The sequence below is a fragment of the Microcaecilia unicolor genome, chromosome 4 (assembly GCF_901765095.1).
Source record: "Microcaecilia unicolor chromosome 4, aMicUni1.1, whole genome shotgun sequence".
In the NCBI taxonomy this organism is placed as follows: Eukaryota; Metazoa; Chordata; class Amphibia; order Gymnophiona; family Siphonopidae; genus Microcaecilia; species Microcaecilia unicolor.
In genome coordinates this window covers 298,746,465-298,763,977 of record NC_044034.1, presented here as the reverse complement: position 1 = coordinate 298,763,977, position 17,513 = coordinate 298,746,465, and the positions used below count along the sequence as shown (strand labels likewise).

At 42.2% G+C, this 17,513-nt stretch overlaps 1 protein-coding gene across 1 annotated transcript in view; it reads right to left on the bottom strand.

Annotated features, from left to right (window-relative positions):
- Positions 1-4,498: 4,498 nt before the first annotated feature.
- The window catches only part of MTHFD2 (methylenetetrahydrofolate dehydrogenase (NADP+ dependent) 2, methenyltetrahydrofolate cyclohydrolase), a 34,964-nt gene continuing 21,949 nt past the window's right edge, over positions 4,499-17,513 (bottom strand). The window contains exons 5-8 of the mRNA XM_030201795.1: positions 13,707-13,814; positions 9,749-9,841; positions 8,872-8,997; positions 4,499-6,501 (exon numbers count right to left, since the gene is read on the bottom strand). Of these exons, the coding sequence (XP_030057655.1) occupies positions 6,362-6,501; positions 8,872-8,997; positions 9,749-9,841; positions 13,707-13,814 (467 nt within the window). The 3' untranslated portion in view covers positions 4,499-6,361. The remainder of the gene's footprint in view (positions 6,502-8,871; positions 8,998-9,748; positions 9,842-13,706; positions 13,815-17,513) is intronic.

Sequence of the window (17,513 nt, the reverse complement as noted above, 5' to 3'; positions counted from 1 at the left end):
AGAGAACCTAGGAATATGTGGTGGAGGAGGGAGGACGCTGAGGTGGTCGCTACTCTTCCTTGGATCCTTAGAGAGCAATCCAGTAAAGGGCGAGGGAGGGAAGGAAAAGGAAGGTCTTTACCATTTGCAGGTTCTGGCTCCCCGCCCCCCTCCTTACTTCTCAGAGCTGCCAACTTTTACTCAGTTCCAGGAAAGGGAGCTCAGACCAGTCCTGGAGTTATTAATCATAATAATACAGAACTTATACATTTCTAGGACAGTGCTTTTCAACCAGTTTAATGTTATTCCTGTCCCTTCCCCAGCAGTCAGTGGCAGCTATTGAGACAGCCCACTAGCGCCAATCCCCAAGTATTCTCTCTGACATAACATCCTGTTTCTGCATAGGTGGGAAGCTTCATAGAGAAAGCTCAGGTTGGCAGGAGCAGGATACTGGAATCACCAACTACTACAGAAGAAAATTTAAAATGCCAGGTTGCTAGCTGGAAAGGGTGTAGCTGTATCAGCTCTTTTTACTACAACACTTAACAAAATACAGGACTTGTGCTTTAAATTTCCTGGATAGCTATGCAACATAGGAAGAAAGGTATGTTAGTGTGTGTATATGTGTACAATCAGTGCACAGTATGTGATCACATCTTCCCCTTTCCATCTTCCTCTCCTCCCTCCAGACAGGAGTTTTGGTAATAATATTTTCTCTGTTATTCCTATGAGTCACACCGATTGAGAACTCGTGCCTGTCAACTCATAGGCACAGCTTCCATTGTTTCTAAGAAAGCCATATGGCCACCAGACAAGTAGTGAAGGCCACTTGGATAAGTTGAAAATAAAGGCCAACAAATATGTGGGCAATGGTATGCTAAAGTTAGTCCAATAAAAACATACCACCTACAACAATTTATGAGTACACTTTGCTGCAAGAGGTTAACAGAACCAAGACCAACACAGTAGTTATGGGCCCAGGCTGCTTTAGGTACAAAGAGCGACACCACCATTCGGTTTATTTCCAGGAAAGAGTGCCTGGGTAGGTGAAGGAAGTACAAGGATTATAGGATCCTGCTAAAATGGGAAAATATGTGAGGGGAAGGGGCAAGTGGCATATGACATAAGTACATAAGTATGTTTGTTCACCCCTTCAAAGAAATGTAGTAGATTGGTGAGGCAAGATTTCCCTTCACTAAATCCATGTTGACTTTCTCTCATTAATCCATGCTTTTGAATGTTTGCTGTGTATACTTCCCAGTGTCTCAGGCTGCATAAAACTCAATTGAAGGCCACAGGTTGCCCACCCCTGCTGTAAAGGAAATCCCATCCCAACGTTAGTCAATTAATTTTACACATAAGCAGTCATGGATTGAACCACAGAAAGCAATTTCTTCCACTTCCATCACTTAACAAGCTCTCTATAGCATCTTTACACCCCTCCCCTTACCTTGATTGTGATATATTCTATCACCTTTATCACTTGCCTTCATTTATCACCATCACAAGTACAGATATAAATGTTCAAAACTCATTTAATGAAGCACTGCCTGTTTTGCAGCCTAAAATAATTACAGGAATTCTACCAGATATAATAATTTTTTACGCAGTTTTAGTGATATAAGTATCATGAAATAAAACTGAATATCTACCTCTGGGAAGGTTTCAAATAAATTAAACCTTTTAAGGCACTGCATTGAAAAAGGGTGCAGGGAGGGAGAAGAGAGAAAGGAGATGCTGAAACCCATCCACCCTTAAAGTTGCTTATCAAGTGCCTTGCTTGGGTGAGTTTATTATCTCTGAGGTCATCTCTATATAGATAAAAAATTGTAGTTATCAGTGTAAGGGGATCACCCAGAACCGCAATAAATCAATCTTTCTACTACAGTAGCTCCAGTAGTATGCTTTGATATATAGATTAGTATAGTTGCATACTCATTAACAAGAGTTTGGGATATTTTGATTTATTTGGACCACGGGGAGGGGCACCAACTGATAGTTTGCAGAGGGGCATTAGAGACCCTAGCACCAGCCCTGTTCCACATTGTTCCGAACCTTTTCATGACTACATTCGTTGTTTGTTGTTCAAATGATAGGCTTCTATCAAGTGTAATCCCTAGGACTTTCATGCTGTCAGATATCAGGTGGGTAATCCCATTTAGAGTACTGCTGGAAAATGTGTCCTCACAGTAGGTGGGTCAGGATTAGGAATTGAGTTTTTGCTGTTTAATTTTAACTTTCAATGTGGATGCCCAGGTTTCTAGAATGTTCACTTCTTGGTTTATCTTGGTTTCGATTTCTTTTATGCTAGTGGGGTCATTATCGTGTTGAAGAGTATCGGGGAAATTGGTGATCCTTGGGGGACTCCACATTCTGCTGTCTATGGAAGAGAGTGTGTTGCCCATCTTTACTTGGTAGGAACTGGAAGTCAAAAATTCCTTGAACATTTTGGTACTTCTCCATCAATACCGATTTTGTCATAAGTTTTATCAGGATCTTGTGATCAACCATGCCAAAAGTGCTAGATAGGTTGAATTGTAGAAGTAAGATTTTTCTGCCTGTGCTGATCTCTCTTTTAAAGTTGGCTAGTAGGGTTATTAGTGTTTCTCTGCTGTGGTTTGGTTGGAAACCTGATTGAGATTCATGGAGTACAGAGAATTTGTTTAGATATTCCATGAGCTGCTTGGCTACTAAACCTTCCATGATCTTGGTCATAAGGGGTGTGGTTGCAACAGGTCTGTAGTTAGAAATATCACTTTTGCTTTTTTGCATGGTTTTTGGGATTGGAGTTAGGACTAGACTGCTTTTTTCTGTAGGAAATATGTCACTGGAAAACACATATGATGTGTATGATCGAATTTGGTCTCTGAAATGTGCAGGAGCTTCTTTCATCAGGTAGTTAGGGCAGTTGTCTAGTACATAGGCTGCATTTGAGAATGTTTTTATGGTTTGATTAATGATGTCAAAAGTGGAAGGAGTGAATGATGACCATATTCTGTCCACTATTATACTTTCATGTTGCGTTATCATTTCCTCTATGTATGTATCTGGGTTTCCGTTGTCTCATGTCAGCCCCTTTCTTAGGTCTGCTATCTTGTTCTCAAAATATTTTGCTAGATCTTGTGCCGATGGGGTCATTTCATTCTATGATGTTACTGAATGTGTCAATTGTGTACTATTTTGTAGAGGTTCTTTGCGTTTGTTCTCTGTAGTAGTTCCACTTAGTGTATACCTTTGAGAGTTCTAAACGTCTTTATTGTATCATCCCTTCTACCCAATTCAATAAAGGTATACATATTTGGTCCTTGTCTCCCCTCATATTGATTTTGGTGTCTACTCCACACCTTTTTGCTGGCATGTTTCTGGGTTGCCTTTAGGCTATATTATTTCCATGCCAACACCCTAACCCTTTGTTCTTACCCCACTCCAATTTAATACTGTGCAATCTGTGATGGGGAAAAGAGGACAAGTGTAAATTTATCCCTGCTCTACACACCTGCTTCTTTTTGTTCTAGATCCCATGCCTCTGAGTTCTTGATCCTGTAAGGGGTGGTGTGGAGCAGAGCAATGCTCCAAAAGCACAATTTTGCACTTCCCTTGCATGAAGCAATTCAGCTGCACAAGGATCCCATGCCTGCATGCTCTAAGGATCCCAGATGGGATAAGGAGCCCAAGTCACATGTTCTCCACAGTCCCAAGCACACCAATACACTACCAGGAAAACAAACGCAAGGCTGTAGCATTGGAATGCTGATGACTGGCCATTAACTTTTTTGTGCTCTGGGCCAGCCCTGCACCCTGCAGGAATAGCCATTCACATGACTTTTAATATCATCAGGACCTATTCCTAACCTCCCTGACTGTGACCCCATCTACAGTCATGATCCTGACTAGGAAGATTCCTTTTCTACATTTCTAATGATCCACATGTTAGAAAGAACAAGAGCCCAGTTTGAAGGGACTCATTTTAAACTAGCCTGTCAAGACAGATTTAGGTATTACTAGTGCTATATTGCTTTAGGAAAGCATGTACACAGCCCACCAATGACTGGAAAATTATTGCTCCCAAAAGTGTGACTGACTAGCATGGGCCCTGGGCACTATGTCACCTGAAAGATAACCTTTTTTTCTCTAACTAGAACATTTTTCTCACTAAGGGAGTCTGTTTACTAAGCCACACTAGTGGCTTCCATACGGCATTGCCAACACAGTCCATTCACAGTGAATGGACTGTGTCAGCACTAGCGAACAGCCAGCCACACTACTGGCTTAGTAAACCCCAGCATAAGATCCCAAACTTCAGGAAATGTTCATACTTCTAGATTAATGGCCCAAATAACTGTTTCAGATCTAGTCTAAATCTACAGCACATGTATTGCAACACTAGAACCAAAATATTCAAGGACAATGGATCAGCCACAAAAATGCTAAAATTATTATTGGCCTACTTTTTTTTCTGTTGTAATTAGTTAATTGATTTACAGTACAAGTATATAGACAAAAGACTTCAAAATATTTGTTCAGTACCTTTATCACTGTCAGTTCAATTTCACAGTGTATTTCCGTGCTTACAAACAGCTTTTCCATACTCACACAAATTCTTTAGTCAGACCAAGGAGTTGCATTTTACAAGGTATTACACACTGATTTACAGACCCAATGAACAATGGGCCTCTGACACAATAGTGCCCTATCCCCATACTTAAAAAAAAAAAAAAAAAAAATGCACCCCACCCCCCCCCAAAAAAAAAAAAACTGTCAATGCTTAAAAACTCAAATTTTACACAAAAATATGAAAAGGCTCTTACAATAAATTCAGCTGGTGTTGTTATACAGTAACATGTGGTCTGCATTTCCCAGAACATCCTAAACATTCTTGACCTGAACTGTCTTGTGCCCAAATAAACCTTCACATTATAACAACTATTTCTAGCCTAAATGGGCATTTTCTCCAAAATGCATTTCCCAGAACATCCTAAACATTCTTGACCTGAAATATCTTGGGCCCAAATAAACCTTCACATTGTAACAACTATTTCTAGCCTAAATGGGCATTTTCTCCAAAATTTCAGAAGTTTCAAACCTTCATGGGAGTAAAGCTATTTATTAGGCAGCAGGTTATTTTACTGCTCAATTTGACTATTTATTAAAAACAAAATTATCTAGATTTTCAGCCACATACACAGTTCAGAAATGTCATGGACATGTTTTTAACTAATACAAAGATCCCCAAACTGAGCAGGGATCCAGGTCACAGGGCCCACAACAGTATTTGGCAGCACCACTGAAAGGTAAAGAAAATGACCTGTCTGTTCAGGATGCAGCTAGTCTTAATCCATCGATCAGTCTTCACAGCCCCTGCTTTACTCTGCCTCTTCTCAGCTGTTATTCTCTTACATAGTAACATAGTAGATGACAGCTGATAAAGACCTGTATGGTCCATCCAGTCTGCCCAACAAGATAAACTCATATGTGATACTTTATATGTATACCTGACCTTGATTTGTCCTTGCCATTTAAACTATTTACCACACTGAAGACCTTTGATATATTACTTACTCCAGTTAATGTCACAAAATTATAAAGAGCATGGTAGCTATTTAAATGGACAGCTAAGGGGAAAATACAAACTAACCACAAAATAGACCCCGTAAAGGTCCAACAGGAGATAACATCCTTCATTATTGTTTGACATTTCCATGTTTTTAAAGCTGAAGTCAGTGGTTTTCAAAACCTGAGATAAATTTACAAACATTTATCTGAAACAGGACTGGCTGGTGATAGGTTTGAGAACGACTGTTGTAAATATCCCATAACCTAAAAGACAAAACCACGCCAGTAACTGCCTAAAATTGCTTCCCTTTCCAATAATCACCTACATCTTGCTGACATTTCCTTGCAAGTGTGTTTAATGCTGTTCTACTATGAGTACACACTTGCAAACCTTATGCTACCATTCAGGGATCCTCAGCCACAGCTTAGGAACCCATTGCTCTGAACACTGAAAAACCACACGTGCTTTGCAGAATGTGGCAGTAACCTTCTATACCATGTGATATTAAACCAAGTTTTCTGAAACATGCTTTAGCACCTTAGTATTTGCAACAAGGACAGCTTACTCTGCTCTACCACCAGTGCTCATTGCTTGGAGATGTTTTTGTATGGAGCTTGATGGAAATTATGGGAAAAAGCAAATTCTCCACGAGTTATTACTCTGCACGAAGCAGCACCAAAACACAGATGCTCCAAGCAACTGTGTAATAAATAACTGCTGACCTCTAAAGTTACTCATTTCTGTACAATAAATAAAAATATTGCATTTCTATCGGCCTGTTTTGGGAGTTGGTTTGGAATGTTAAGAGTCAGTGGTAATGAGGTGGTGTTAAACTGCTACAGCCTGTAGCTCCTGAGGTTTCAGCATCTTCTTAGCAGCAATGATTGTATTCTTCATTAGCATGGCAACTGTCATGGGGCCAACACCCCCTGGGACTGGAGTGATGTAACTTGCCTTCTTTCTCACACCTACAAGGATAAAAAATGCATATGTGATCACCAGAATGCAAGACAATGCCCCAAAGTACTAATTCTGAGCAATGCAGGGACTGCAGTACTTCCCAATGGACACTAACTACAGCTTGTTTGCTCCAAAAGATGGAAAATTTAGTAGCATGAGTGTCTTAGTGACCCTTCATGGACTTTTCCCCCAAAAAATGTATTTCCTCCTTCCTGTTAGTTATTTTCGTTTCCAAACAAGAACTACATTCAAAGAGCCTCACATTTTGGTAACAGTGAACATGACACGGGAGCTCATTTTTCTGGTTAATAATCCAGTCAATTTTCCTACTTATGTTCCCAAGGATTTTGAAAAATATCCAACTGTAATACGACCATATGAGTCATATTTCCTTCCTCATTGTACACTGAGTTCCTAATTCAACAGCACAAATCAGGAAAGAAATCTGGGGGTACCACAGAGATAGTGGGAATAAACAGAAAAGCAGGCCAGCCCCTCCTCCTCAGCAGGAATGAGCAGAGAGACCCTAAAATAAATACTAGTTTTTATTGCTCAGGTTAAACCATTAGCACTTGACAGTTTCAAAATGGTTTTTACAAACTTTACTCTGGTCAAATTATTGCAATTCATTTGTAGCTACAAAATAATTTAATAACAGCACTACAAATTGTTCAGAATGCAGCAGACTGGAGTTTGTTTTAAAACATTTCTCCATGCTTAGCTGGCCTCCAATTTGCTTTCTAGAGGATGGAGAAGCAAATTTAAGATGCTGACTTATCATCCTTGCATTGGGAGACCTTATAATATGAATACTATCATCTTGCACATTTATAAACCTTCGGGACCTTTGAGGTCTGAAGGTACAAATCTACTTCATATCCCTTTATACAGCCCTCTCAGAAACCTGCCATCATGCATTCTCAGTGGTTCATCCAAAAGAGTAGAACTGCAAGTAGAACCGAGAATGATAGAATTTATTTCAGAAGCAATTGAAGGCATTTATCGCGATAAGCTTCTGGAAATGATTGCATACGTACAATCAATAGGCGTTTTGAGGGTTTAAGAGATGGACAGGAAAGCTGGGATCTTGACTGCGACAGGAATGCAATTTGGTGTCAGACTGGTTTGGCAGAAGTTTAAGCAGGGAAATGAGCTGTGAAATATACTAATTATGTATGCTTTATTGTGACCCACTCAATCACAGATAGAGTGAAACAAATTATAATTTTGGAGTTTTAGCTTGCTTTTTCAAATGCCAAGGCAGCTTACAATATTAACTCAAGTAACACCTTACAATCTAAGAGTACCTGTGGCAACAAGAGAAAGTGACCTGCCTAAGGTCACAAGGTGGTAGTGTGATTTAACACCTGGTTCTCATCCTAATAACTTTAACTACCATGCCAAACTTCCTGAAAAATTAGAGGAAAATATTCAGGATGATGAAATAGGTCCTTAGGTTCATTAGCCTTCAGTAAAGAAATTCACAACCCTTTGTTTGAAATGTACTTCACTTTCAATGAGGAGGGACCCACAAAAAGAACGTGAGATTACCATATTCTTCCGTATATATACCACCGTTAATACAAAAGATTTTATAATTTTATAAGTGCTGTTCGCGAAGAATACACAGATGTGGGTTATACAATCTTTTACATGCACACTGGGTTTTAAACAACACACACTGCTCTTAAATTGTTTGAAGAAAAGATATGTTTGTTCTGACACCGTCCAACACATTACAAATGAGTTACAGGGTCCCATATGCAACCAGAGTTGTTGCAAGGACAGTATCAGATTTATCTGCTCTTAAAATGAATTTATGGATGCAGTTTTCCCCTCTGTTGAAATCGGTAGCATTCATCTGCACAGCTAACTCTCTGGCCTTCCAATTTAATGTTTCTGGTGGAGACAATGCCGAAACTTTCTTTTTGTGTTATTACCCATTCTTTGAAGTTCGGCTCTATATTCAGCCATTTTGGAGCTTTCCCTTACCGTGCAGTGATAGGTGGGGTTTAGCCAACATTTCTTCATCCTTTCTCCACTCGCAGACTAATTTTTTAATCCAAAGAAATGACGCCCAGCCTCACGATTTCCATTAACCTTGGCATATTCTATTGCCGAAGCCTTAAGTCCGCAGTGTACGACTTATGTTTCAGCATGGTGCAGGCTATACAACTACTTACAGACACTGCAGATACCCACGGGTTATTTACTGGTGCAGGATATATATATATGGGAGAATACGGTATATAGCTAATTCTCAGGAAATCCACAGCCAGGGTGGACAATTCAGGGCTTTCCTCATTTTTGCTTTTCCTATTTGGAAGCTACCCATGAGGTCCACCAATGAAAATTAGGCATAGGTCAACTCATCTTACCTTCAAAATCTACATCTCCCACCAGCTTTGGTTTGCCAGTAACTGGACATTGCACACGATTTATTCCCACATCGATGACTGCCGCACCTTCCTTAATCATGTCCGCTGTGATCAAATTAGGGATACCTGCATTTTGAAACAGAAGTTGGGTCAGTGGTACTCTACTCAACTAAGGGTGTGAAATGAAATTAAAACCTCCCATAAGCAGGGAATAAAACAGGATGTCTCCTAAGGGCTATAAGATGGTTTACTGGACAACCAAATGAGGGGGCATATGAGCAAGAAGGTAGCTATTTCTCAACCTTGTCCAGTTTTCATGACAGCCACACAATGAATATGCACGAGATCAATGTGTATGCAAATTTCAGTAATCCTGAAAACCAGGATTAGTGTCTTCAGGAAATGGTCAGGAAGCGCTAAAATAGGATTCTCTTACTAGATAAGTTGTAAAGCCCCCAGTTTGGAGCCGGCCTATACATATAAAGTCTCCAGCTGGAAAGCTAGACTGGCACTGAGGGGTGTACAAAAGTGGAGCTCACACAGTACATATAATTTATTCCATATATGTTATGTTCCATGTATATTACCATGTACGTTACCATGTATGTATGCACCTTAACGCAATACCATTTGTAATTCTGTTTACCCGGAAATGGCAACCGCCATCATGGCAACTGTAAGCCACATTGAGCCTGCAAATTGGTGGGAAAATGTGGGATACAAATGCTACAAATAATGGTACACTAGGTCATGATCACAACCAGAATAGTGTCAAACCTGCAAACAGCCTGCCCCTCCCACCTTTGAAACAAGTAGCTAAGTTTTCTGGAGCACCCAGCTTATCGCTGCTTTTTTAAAATATATGAAAATCACCTACCTGCAGCTGCCACCACAATGTCTGCCAGCTTAGTGTGCTGTTTGAGCTGTTCCTTGGGAGTATAGCGGTGTGATATTGTAACTGTTGCATCACCTGTAGAGAGAATTTTTCAAAACTTGATAAGCCCTCATATTTATGCAACTTAAAAAAAAAAACACTCAAAAATCCAGTTTTGAACCAGAACATACTGTTAACACTATAAACAAGTTATAGTAACCTGCTGAAAATCATATGTTCCACATAAACCCAAAAGAGGCAGGATTAAAAAGAAAAAAGGGCTACAGGAAAATTACTAATCCATCATAAAAATAAATAAATAAAGGCTACAGAGAACTCACTACCACAAGACAGTTGGGAGACTAGGACAAATGGCCTCTGGAGACACACCAGTATCAAGAAACTGTTGCAATTTGAGTGAACAAACAGTTTTTACCCTAATACTTCAAACACTGAGAAGCATATTGGAAGAAAAAAAGATGCACTTTGATTTTCAAGGGAAAAAAAAAAAACTATTTTCTTTGATTCTTCACGATTGGAAAGGTTTTTGCTAGATAAGGAATTAGAAACAAAGACCATTGGAAAGGATTAGAACTGCAGTTGGGTAAAGTTCCTGTATTTCTAGAGCTACACTGTGCAGCATAGTTTTATTATCTCAATGCCCATAGGTTGTAGCTTGAGGTGCATCTTTTGTGTTCAATAATTAAGGGGTCCTTTTACTAAAGCTTAGCATGCTCGAACAGACAGCGCATGCTAAATGCTGCACATCCTATTGTATACCTATGGACTACATGGCGCAGGTCGATGATGTCCGTTAGCATGCGCTGAGCTTTTAATAAAAGGGCCCCTAAGTTTCAGATAGAAACAAATACATAACTACAGACCCACAATACAGAAGCCTTGGAGTGGAGGACTAGCCTAGTAGTTAATGCAGCTGACTGATATTCCTGTCAGGCTCCAGGATGAAGATAAACTGTAGCTTTAATAACCACTGGAATCAATTACTCAATCCTATAATTGAGGTTGCCCACAAAAACATCTTTCTGGCAGCCACCTGCTTTTTCTGACCCCCGCTGTCACTGAAGGCAGCCCAAGACACCAGTGCTATATACTACTAAAGCTTAACAGGAAACATCATTAGCGACTTAGGGAAATTCGAGATTACTTTATTTGGAATTTCTAGACCACTTGTACCTTAAGTTCTAAGCAGTTTACATTTTGTGTCTGAGACAATATCTTGGGACTTACAGCAGATATTATAAAACCGAATTATTGTAGAGGAATTAACATAGGAATTTTTTTAATCTGTTCTAGAGCTTCCATCAAATGGCTGTATCAGCTTTCTAAGAACAGCAAAACTGCAAGCTTGAAATGTCCACCACTTGCTGTTCCAACTGGACCAAGTGTCTTGCAGTCTGCTGTCCAGTACATCTGACAACCTTGAATCCACCAGAAGGTCTGCTTATCTTATATTTTTGACTTGAAGTTGTAGTCCTTTAAATTCACTGTTCCTGGTGGTGGTTCAATCTTTTAAGCCCTTTGGCCTTTTTGGTTCACTCAGGGGATTAGTGGTCATTTCTTGGCAGATGACATTCAACTAATTGGGCACCCCTTGACAAAATGGCCCCTGTGACAAAATGGCTCTTCACTGTCTCCTTCCCTCTGGGGGTCCCAAATCTCTTGTCCCCCCTCTATTCCCCACTCCCTCATCTGTGCTCTCTTTTCCTTCAACTCCCTCTCCAGTGCAGCATCTTTCTCTCTGCACCCCCCCCCCCCCCCCCGTGTTCTGTCATCTCTCTCCCTTTCTCCCCTTCCCATGGTCTGGAATGCATCTCTTATCCTTCCTTCCCACCTACTTCCCAACACAGTCAGCATGTCTTCACTCTTACACCTACTTGCCCCTGCATGGTCCGGCATGCTTCGTCCAGCCTCGGAAGCACTCTCTCTGTTGTGCCCTGCCTACACAGACATAGGAAGTCGTGTCAGACAAGACGGGACATAACACAGGGAACGCTTCTGGGGCTGGCCAAAGCAGCTTGATTTCCTTGCCGACATTGCTAGTGGCCCATAGGAATGTTGGTGGATAGCCGAGAGGGAGTGAAGGGCACAGGACAGGCAGGAAGAAAAGGGAGACACTCCGGATAGCGAGCATTGAAAGTGGGGAGGCAAAGGGAAGACATACCTCGGCTCAAAGCAGCAGAACGACTCAAAGACGCACAGTTACAGCATCAGGAGCAGAACAGGTAACATACTCGAGGGTGGGTCCTTTTGTCGGGGGGGGGGGGGGGGGGGGGCTCATTTGTCAGTGGCCATACTGTGGGCAGGCTGTTTTGTCAGGGGCTATTTTTTCAGTGGCTTGTCTGTTAATTTTTTGTCGGGCGATTTTATGTTTGGGCCTTTATGACCTCATAGATCCAGTCTGCCTTGACATTACTTCTTTAAATAACCATTTGGTTAAATTAAAATTGTCAAATTCAACCCCATGAAATAATCTAAGGCTCCTTGGCCATGTATTACCTTTACAGTCATCTATGAAAACTCTTGGCTGTACATTTGAACACAATTTTCTTCTACCATTCAGATGTAAGATGTCAGATTTTGTTTTAGTGCTCCAAAATAAAGGCATTACATCAATCAGCACATTACTGATCAGTAACTTAGACTATTGCAATTCTCTTTATAATGGGATTTCCATCCATCTTTTGAATCACAGTATACGATAAAATTGATAAAATTTTCACTAAGTTTGATCATGTCCTTTAAGGAAATCATTGGCTGCCAATATCTTATCACATCAAATTCAAGGTCTTAACACTGGCTCAAAGCATTTTACAAAGGATGTTCATATCTACCCAGTATCCTAATTCCTTATAGTCCAGCCAGGAATTTGCGATTGCTGTCTCAATCCCCCACCCAACCTTTGGCAAAGGGATTAGACAGCAATTGCCATTTTGTGTTTTTATCGTTTTGCAACAGCACTTTAGAATTCTGGTTCAATATCTCAGATTGGAAAAGAATTTTTGAAATTTTAAGATCGGGCTGAAACTTTGGAAAGGGGGGTGGGCTGCACGGTGGGCTGAGGACCAGGCATTTTTCTTTTCTGATTTTATTTTTAGCATAAAGTTATTGTAAAATTTTGCTTTCTATATTTTAATCTTTACTGCTGTACACCTCTGATTTGTGGAGCAGCAGTATATCAAGTTTTCAGTAAACAATACTCACGGACAATTCCAGGAGCACTGACCAACTACTAAGTAAATCCACACCCTCAAACTTTGATCTTACAGTCAGGGCATAGACTCCAGCACCTCAAAGACTGGCAGTACCAAACAATACAAATTACCCCTCTCTGGACTCAATGAAGGAGCATGTTCAGCACCCCCTGAGCTGGCCTCTATGAGTCAGGGAATGCTCCATGCTAATTACTGCTCTCCAAAGGTCATGCACGATTACAACCTCCAGCTTCTTAAAACCTGTTATGCAGTCTACTCCAGCTAGGACAATCACCCTGTTCATCACTGGGCCTCACAAACCTCCTTAGTTCAGGAATCAAGTCCTCCAGTGGTCTCAACCCCTTGAGGTCCCACAGCTGCCAAAACGTGCTCCACCAGCAAAATTGCTCCAGTACTCTCTACCTCCAACTCATTCACATAGCTGAGATGCTGCAATAATTCTGGGTCTGAGGTGTGTCTCATGGTAACCTAGGTTTGTCGCTTGCAGCAAGCGCTCCCTAGCCAAGCCACAGGCCTGAAATTCCAGGTGTAAGCTACAAAACCAATGATGGAAAGCTGTTTCAAAGTTGGGGGACGCCTCATTTGGTCTTCCCCTTACGCTTCCCCATATTAGAAGGGAAGCCAAGTCTAACAATCCCAAGCCCACAGCAGTGCTTCTTCCCCTGTGCCATCTTTTCCCTCCTCTTAAAGGAACCACAAATATGTTGCCTAAACTGGGTTGATCTTACCTCCAGGTCTCTCGTGCCCACCATCTGTGTGTAGCAGCATTGCAATAGGCATCCCCACGTTCTTTGATCTACCGGCCACAACAACATTCTTCCCCAAGGTTGGGATTCCTAAGGATCAAAACATTGAATACATACTGTAATCTACAGGAGCTGTGCAGTCATGGGTACACAAGCATTGCTGAAGAACACCATGATTAACATTTCCTTATACCCTACCTCCCACTATTTCACTGAGGCAAAAGCCCTATTAAATAACTGTCCTTCTAACTGCCCAGCATCTTGGTACATTACTGGAAATGTAACATGTCACAGCTCTCATTTACTGTCTATTTAAGGAATCACAAATGCACCATAGAATGCAGATTCTTTTTATCAAGGATGTCCCAACCTGTCCTGGGAACTCCATTGTTATATACTGAAGCCCCAGCATAATCAGATTCCCTCATGGATATTCAATGTGCATATCATGATATCAACTGACTGTGGAGTCCTAAGATACGCTCAGTTTAAAATAGGGCTTTCCAAAACTATCCTAAATCTTACAAGCCACAACTTGGCTGCAGCTGTGTAGTCTAGCAGCATATACAAGACTAAGTGGACAATGCATCCTTTGGTCTTTGCTATCTACTATGGCAACGCTGCTAATAAAGCAAAGATACTTACCTGTACGCAGGTATTCTCTGAGGACAGCAGGCTTCATATTCTCACAAGCTGGGCGAAGCTAATCAGTGTCATCCGGTCCAGCATATGCTAACATTGTCTCCTCAGTTTAATGCTAAAGCAAAAAATAACGTAAAAATAACCAAGATGACAACTCCAAGGGGAGGAGGGAGGGACTGTGAGAATATGAAGCCTGCTGTCCTCAGAGAATACCTGCTGCTAAAGGTAAGTATCTTCTCTTTCTCCGAGGACAAGCAGGCTATCTTCTCACAAGTGGGGAATCCCTAGCATCCAGGCTCACCGAAAACAAAATCAGTCAATTGGGCCTCACAATGGTGAGGACATAACACAGATTAACCTGAAACTATATACAATCTGAATGAGAGTTCCGCCTGGAACAGAATAAAACTGGCCTAGGAGGGTGGAGTTGGGATTCAAGACTCCAACAACACAAACAAATTCTACAACACTGACTGCCCAAACCGACATCCTGCTCAAGGCAGTAGTGAGATGTGAATGTGTGGACTGAAGACCATGTCGCAGCCTTGCAAATTTCTTCAATGGAGGCTGACCTCAAGTAGGCTACCAATGCAACAATGGCTCTGAAATTATGAGCCATGACATGACCCTCCAAGGCCAGCCCAGCCTGGACATAAGTGAAGGAAATGCAATCTGCCAGCCAAATTGAAATGGTGCATTTCCCCGATAGCGACACACATCCTATTGGGATCAAAAGAAACAAAAAACTGAGCGGACTGTCTGGGGGCCTTTTTTTTTTTTTTTTACATTTGTACCCCGCACTTTCCCACTCATGGCAGGCTCAATGCGGCTTACATGGGGCAATGGAGGGTTAAGCGACTTGCCCAGTCACAAGGAGCTGCCTGTGCCTGAAGTGGGAATTGAACTCAGTTCCTCAGTTCCCCAGGACCAAAGTCCACCACCCTAGCCACTAGGCCACTCCTCCGCTCCATGTAGTAAGGCCAGTGCTCTCTTGCAATCCAAGGTGTGCAAGCTGCTTTCGCCAGGATGGGCATGAGGTCAGGGAAATAATGTTGGCAAGACAATAGACTGGTTCAGATGGAACTCAGACACCACTTTCGGCAGGAATGTAGGGTGAGTGCAGAGGACTACTCTGTTGTGATGAATCTTAGTATAAGGTGCATCCACTACTAAGGCCTAAAGCTCACTGACCCCATGAGCTAAAGTAACAGCCACCAAGAAAATGACCTTCCCGGTCAAGTACTTCAGATGGCAGGAATTCAGTGGCTCAAAAGGAGCTTTCATCAGCTGGGTGAGAAAGACGTTGAGATCCCATGACACTGGTGGAGGTCTGACAGGGGGCTTTGACAAAAGCAAACCTCTAATGAAGCAAAGAACTACAGGCTGTCCAGAGATGGGCTTACCTTCTACAAGTTGATAAGCACTAATTGCACTAAGATGAACCCTTATGAAGTTGGTCTTGAGACCAGACTCAGGTGTAGAAGGTATTCAAGCAGGGCCTATGTAGGGCAAGTAAGGGGATCTAAGGCCTTGCTCTCACACCAGATGGCAAACTTCCTCCTAGTGGAATCTTTCCTGGAAGCCAGCAAGACACGGGATACACCCTCCGAGAGCCCTAAGGAAGCAAATTCTAGGCTCTCAACATCCAAGCTGTGAAAGCCAGAGACTGGAGGTTGGGATGTAGAAGTGATCCCTTGTTCTGAGTAATGAGGGTCAGAAAACACTCCAATCTCCGTTGTTCTGATAACTCCAGAAGAAGAGGCAACCCTATCTGCCGCTACCAGTACAGTGCACTCAGAATCATGGTTCCACAGTCTTGCTTGAGTTTCAACAAAGTTTTTCCCACTAGAGGTACTGGAGGATACGCATACAGAAGACCTGTCCCCCTATTGAGAAGGAAGACATCTGATGCTAGTCTATCGTGGCCCTGAAGCCTGGAACAGAACTGAGGGACCTTGTGGTTAATCTGGGTGGCAAAAAGATCCACTGAGGGGGTGCCCCACATTCAGAAGATCTTGCGGGCTATGCCCATATTGAAAGACCACTCGTGCAGTTGCATTATCCTGCTCAGCCTGTTGGCCAGGGTGTTTGTGCCTGTCAGATAAGTGGCTCAAAGAAACATGCCAAGCTGGCAAGCCCAATGTCACATCTGGACGGCCTCCTGACACAGAGTGAGTTACAGTGCCCCCTCCCCGCTTGTTGGTGTAATACATTGCAACCTGATTGTCTGTTTGGATGAGAACAATTTGGTGAGACAGCCTTTACAGCATTCCAGATCGCCTGAAGCTTCAGGAGATTGAAGATTTGTTTCCTGGGCGGACCAAGCACCTCAAATGTGAAGCCTATCTACATGAGCTCCCCACCCCAGGAGAGATGCATCTGTCGTCAGCACTTTTTGTGGCTGAGAAATTTGGAATGGAAGTCCCTAAGTCAAATTGAATTGAATTGTCCAACAGACCACATACAAGCTCTGGGGACACTTGGATTACATCTTCTAGACACTCGGTGGCTTGATACCACTGAGAAGCCACGGTCCACTTGGCTGATCTCATGTGAAGACGTGTCATGGGTGTAACGGTGGAAGCCATGTGGCCCAACAACCTCAACATCTGCCGAGCTGTGACCTGCTAAGAGGCATGAACCTTGAACGCGAGACACAATTGTCCGCCTTCATCTCTGGAAGGTAGGCTTGAACCCTGTGTGTCGAGCAGGGCTCTTATGAACTCCAATTGCTGGACAAGGTGGAGATGGGACTTGGGGTACTTTAAAACGAACCCTAGTAGCTCGAGCACCTGAATAGTCATCCTCATGGACTCCCGAGCACTGTCCTTTGAGGTGCTTTTCACCAGCCGATCGAGATACGGGAAACACATGGACTCCCAGTCTGCGTAGCAATGCTGCAACTACCGCTAGACACTTAGTGAAAACCCTGGAAGCCGAAGCAAGGCCAAAAGGCAATACGCGATACTGAAAAGTGATGTGTTCCCAGCCAAAATCAAAGATACTTCCGGTGGGCTGGAAGTATCGAAATGTGAGTATATGCATCCTTTTAAGTCCAGAGAGCATAGACAATCGTTTTTCTGAATCATTGGGAGAAGGGTGCCCAGGGAAACCAACCTGAACTTTTCTTGGTCTAGGAGTTTTTTC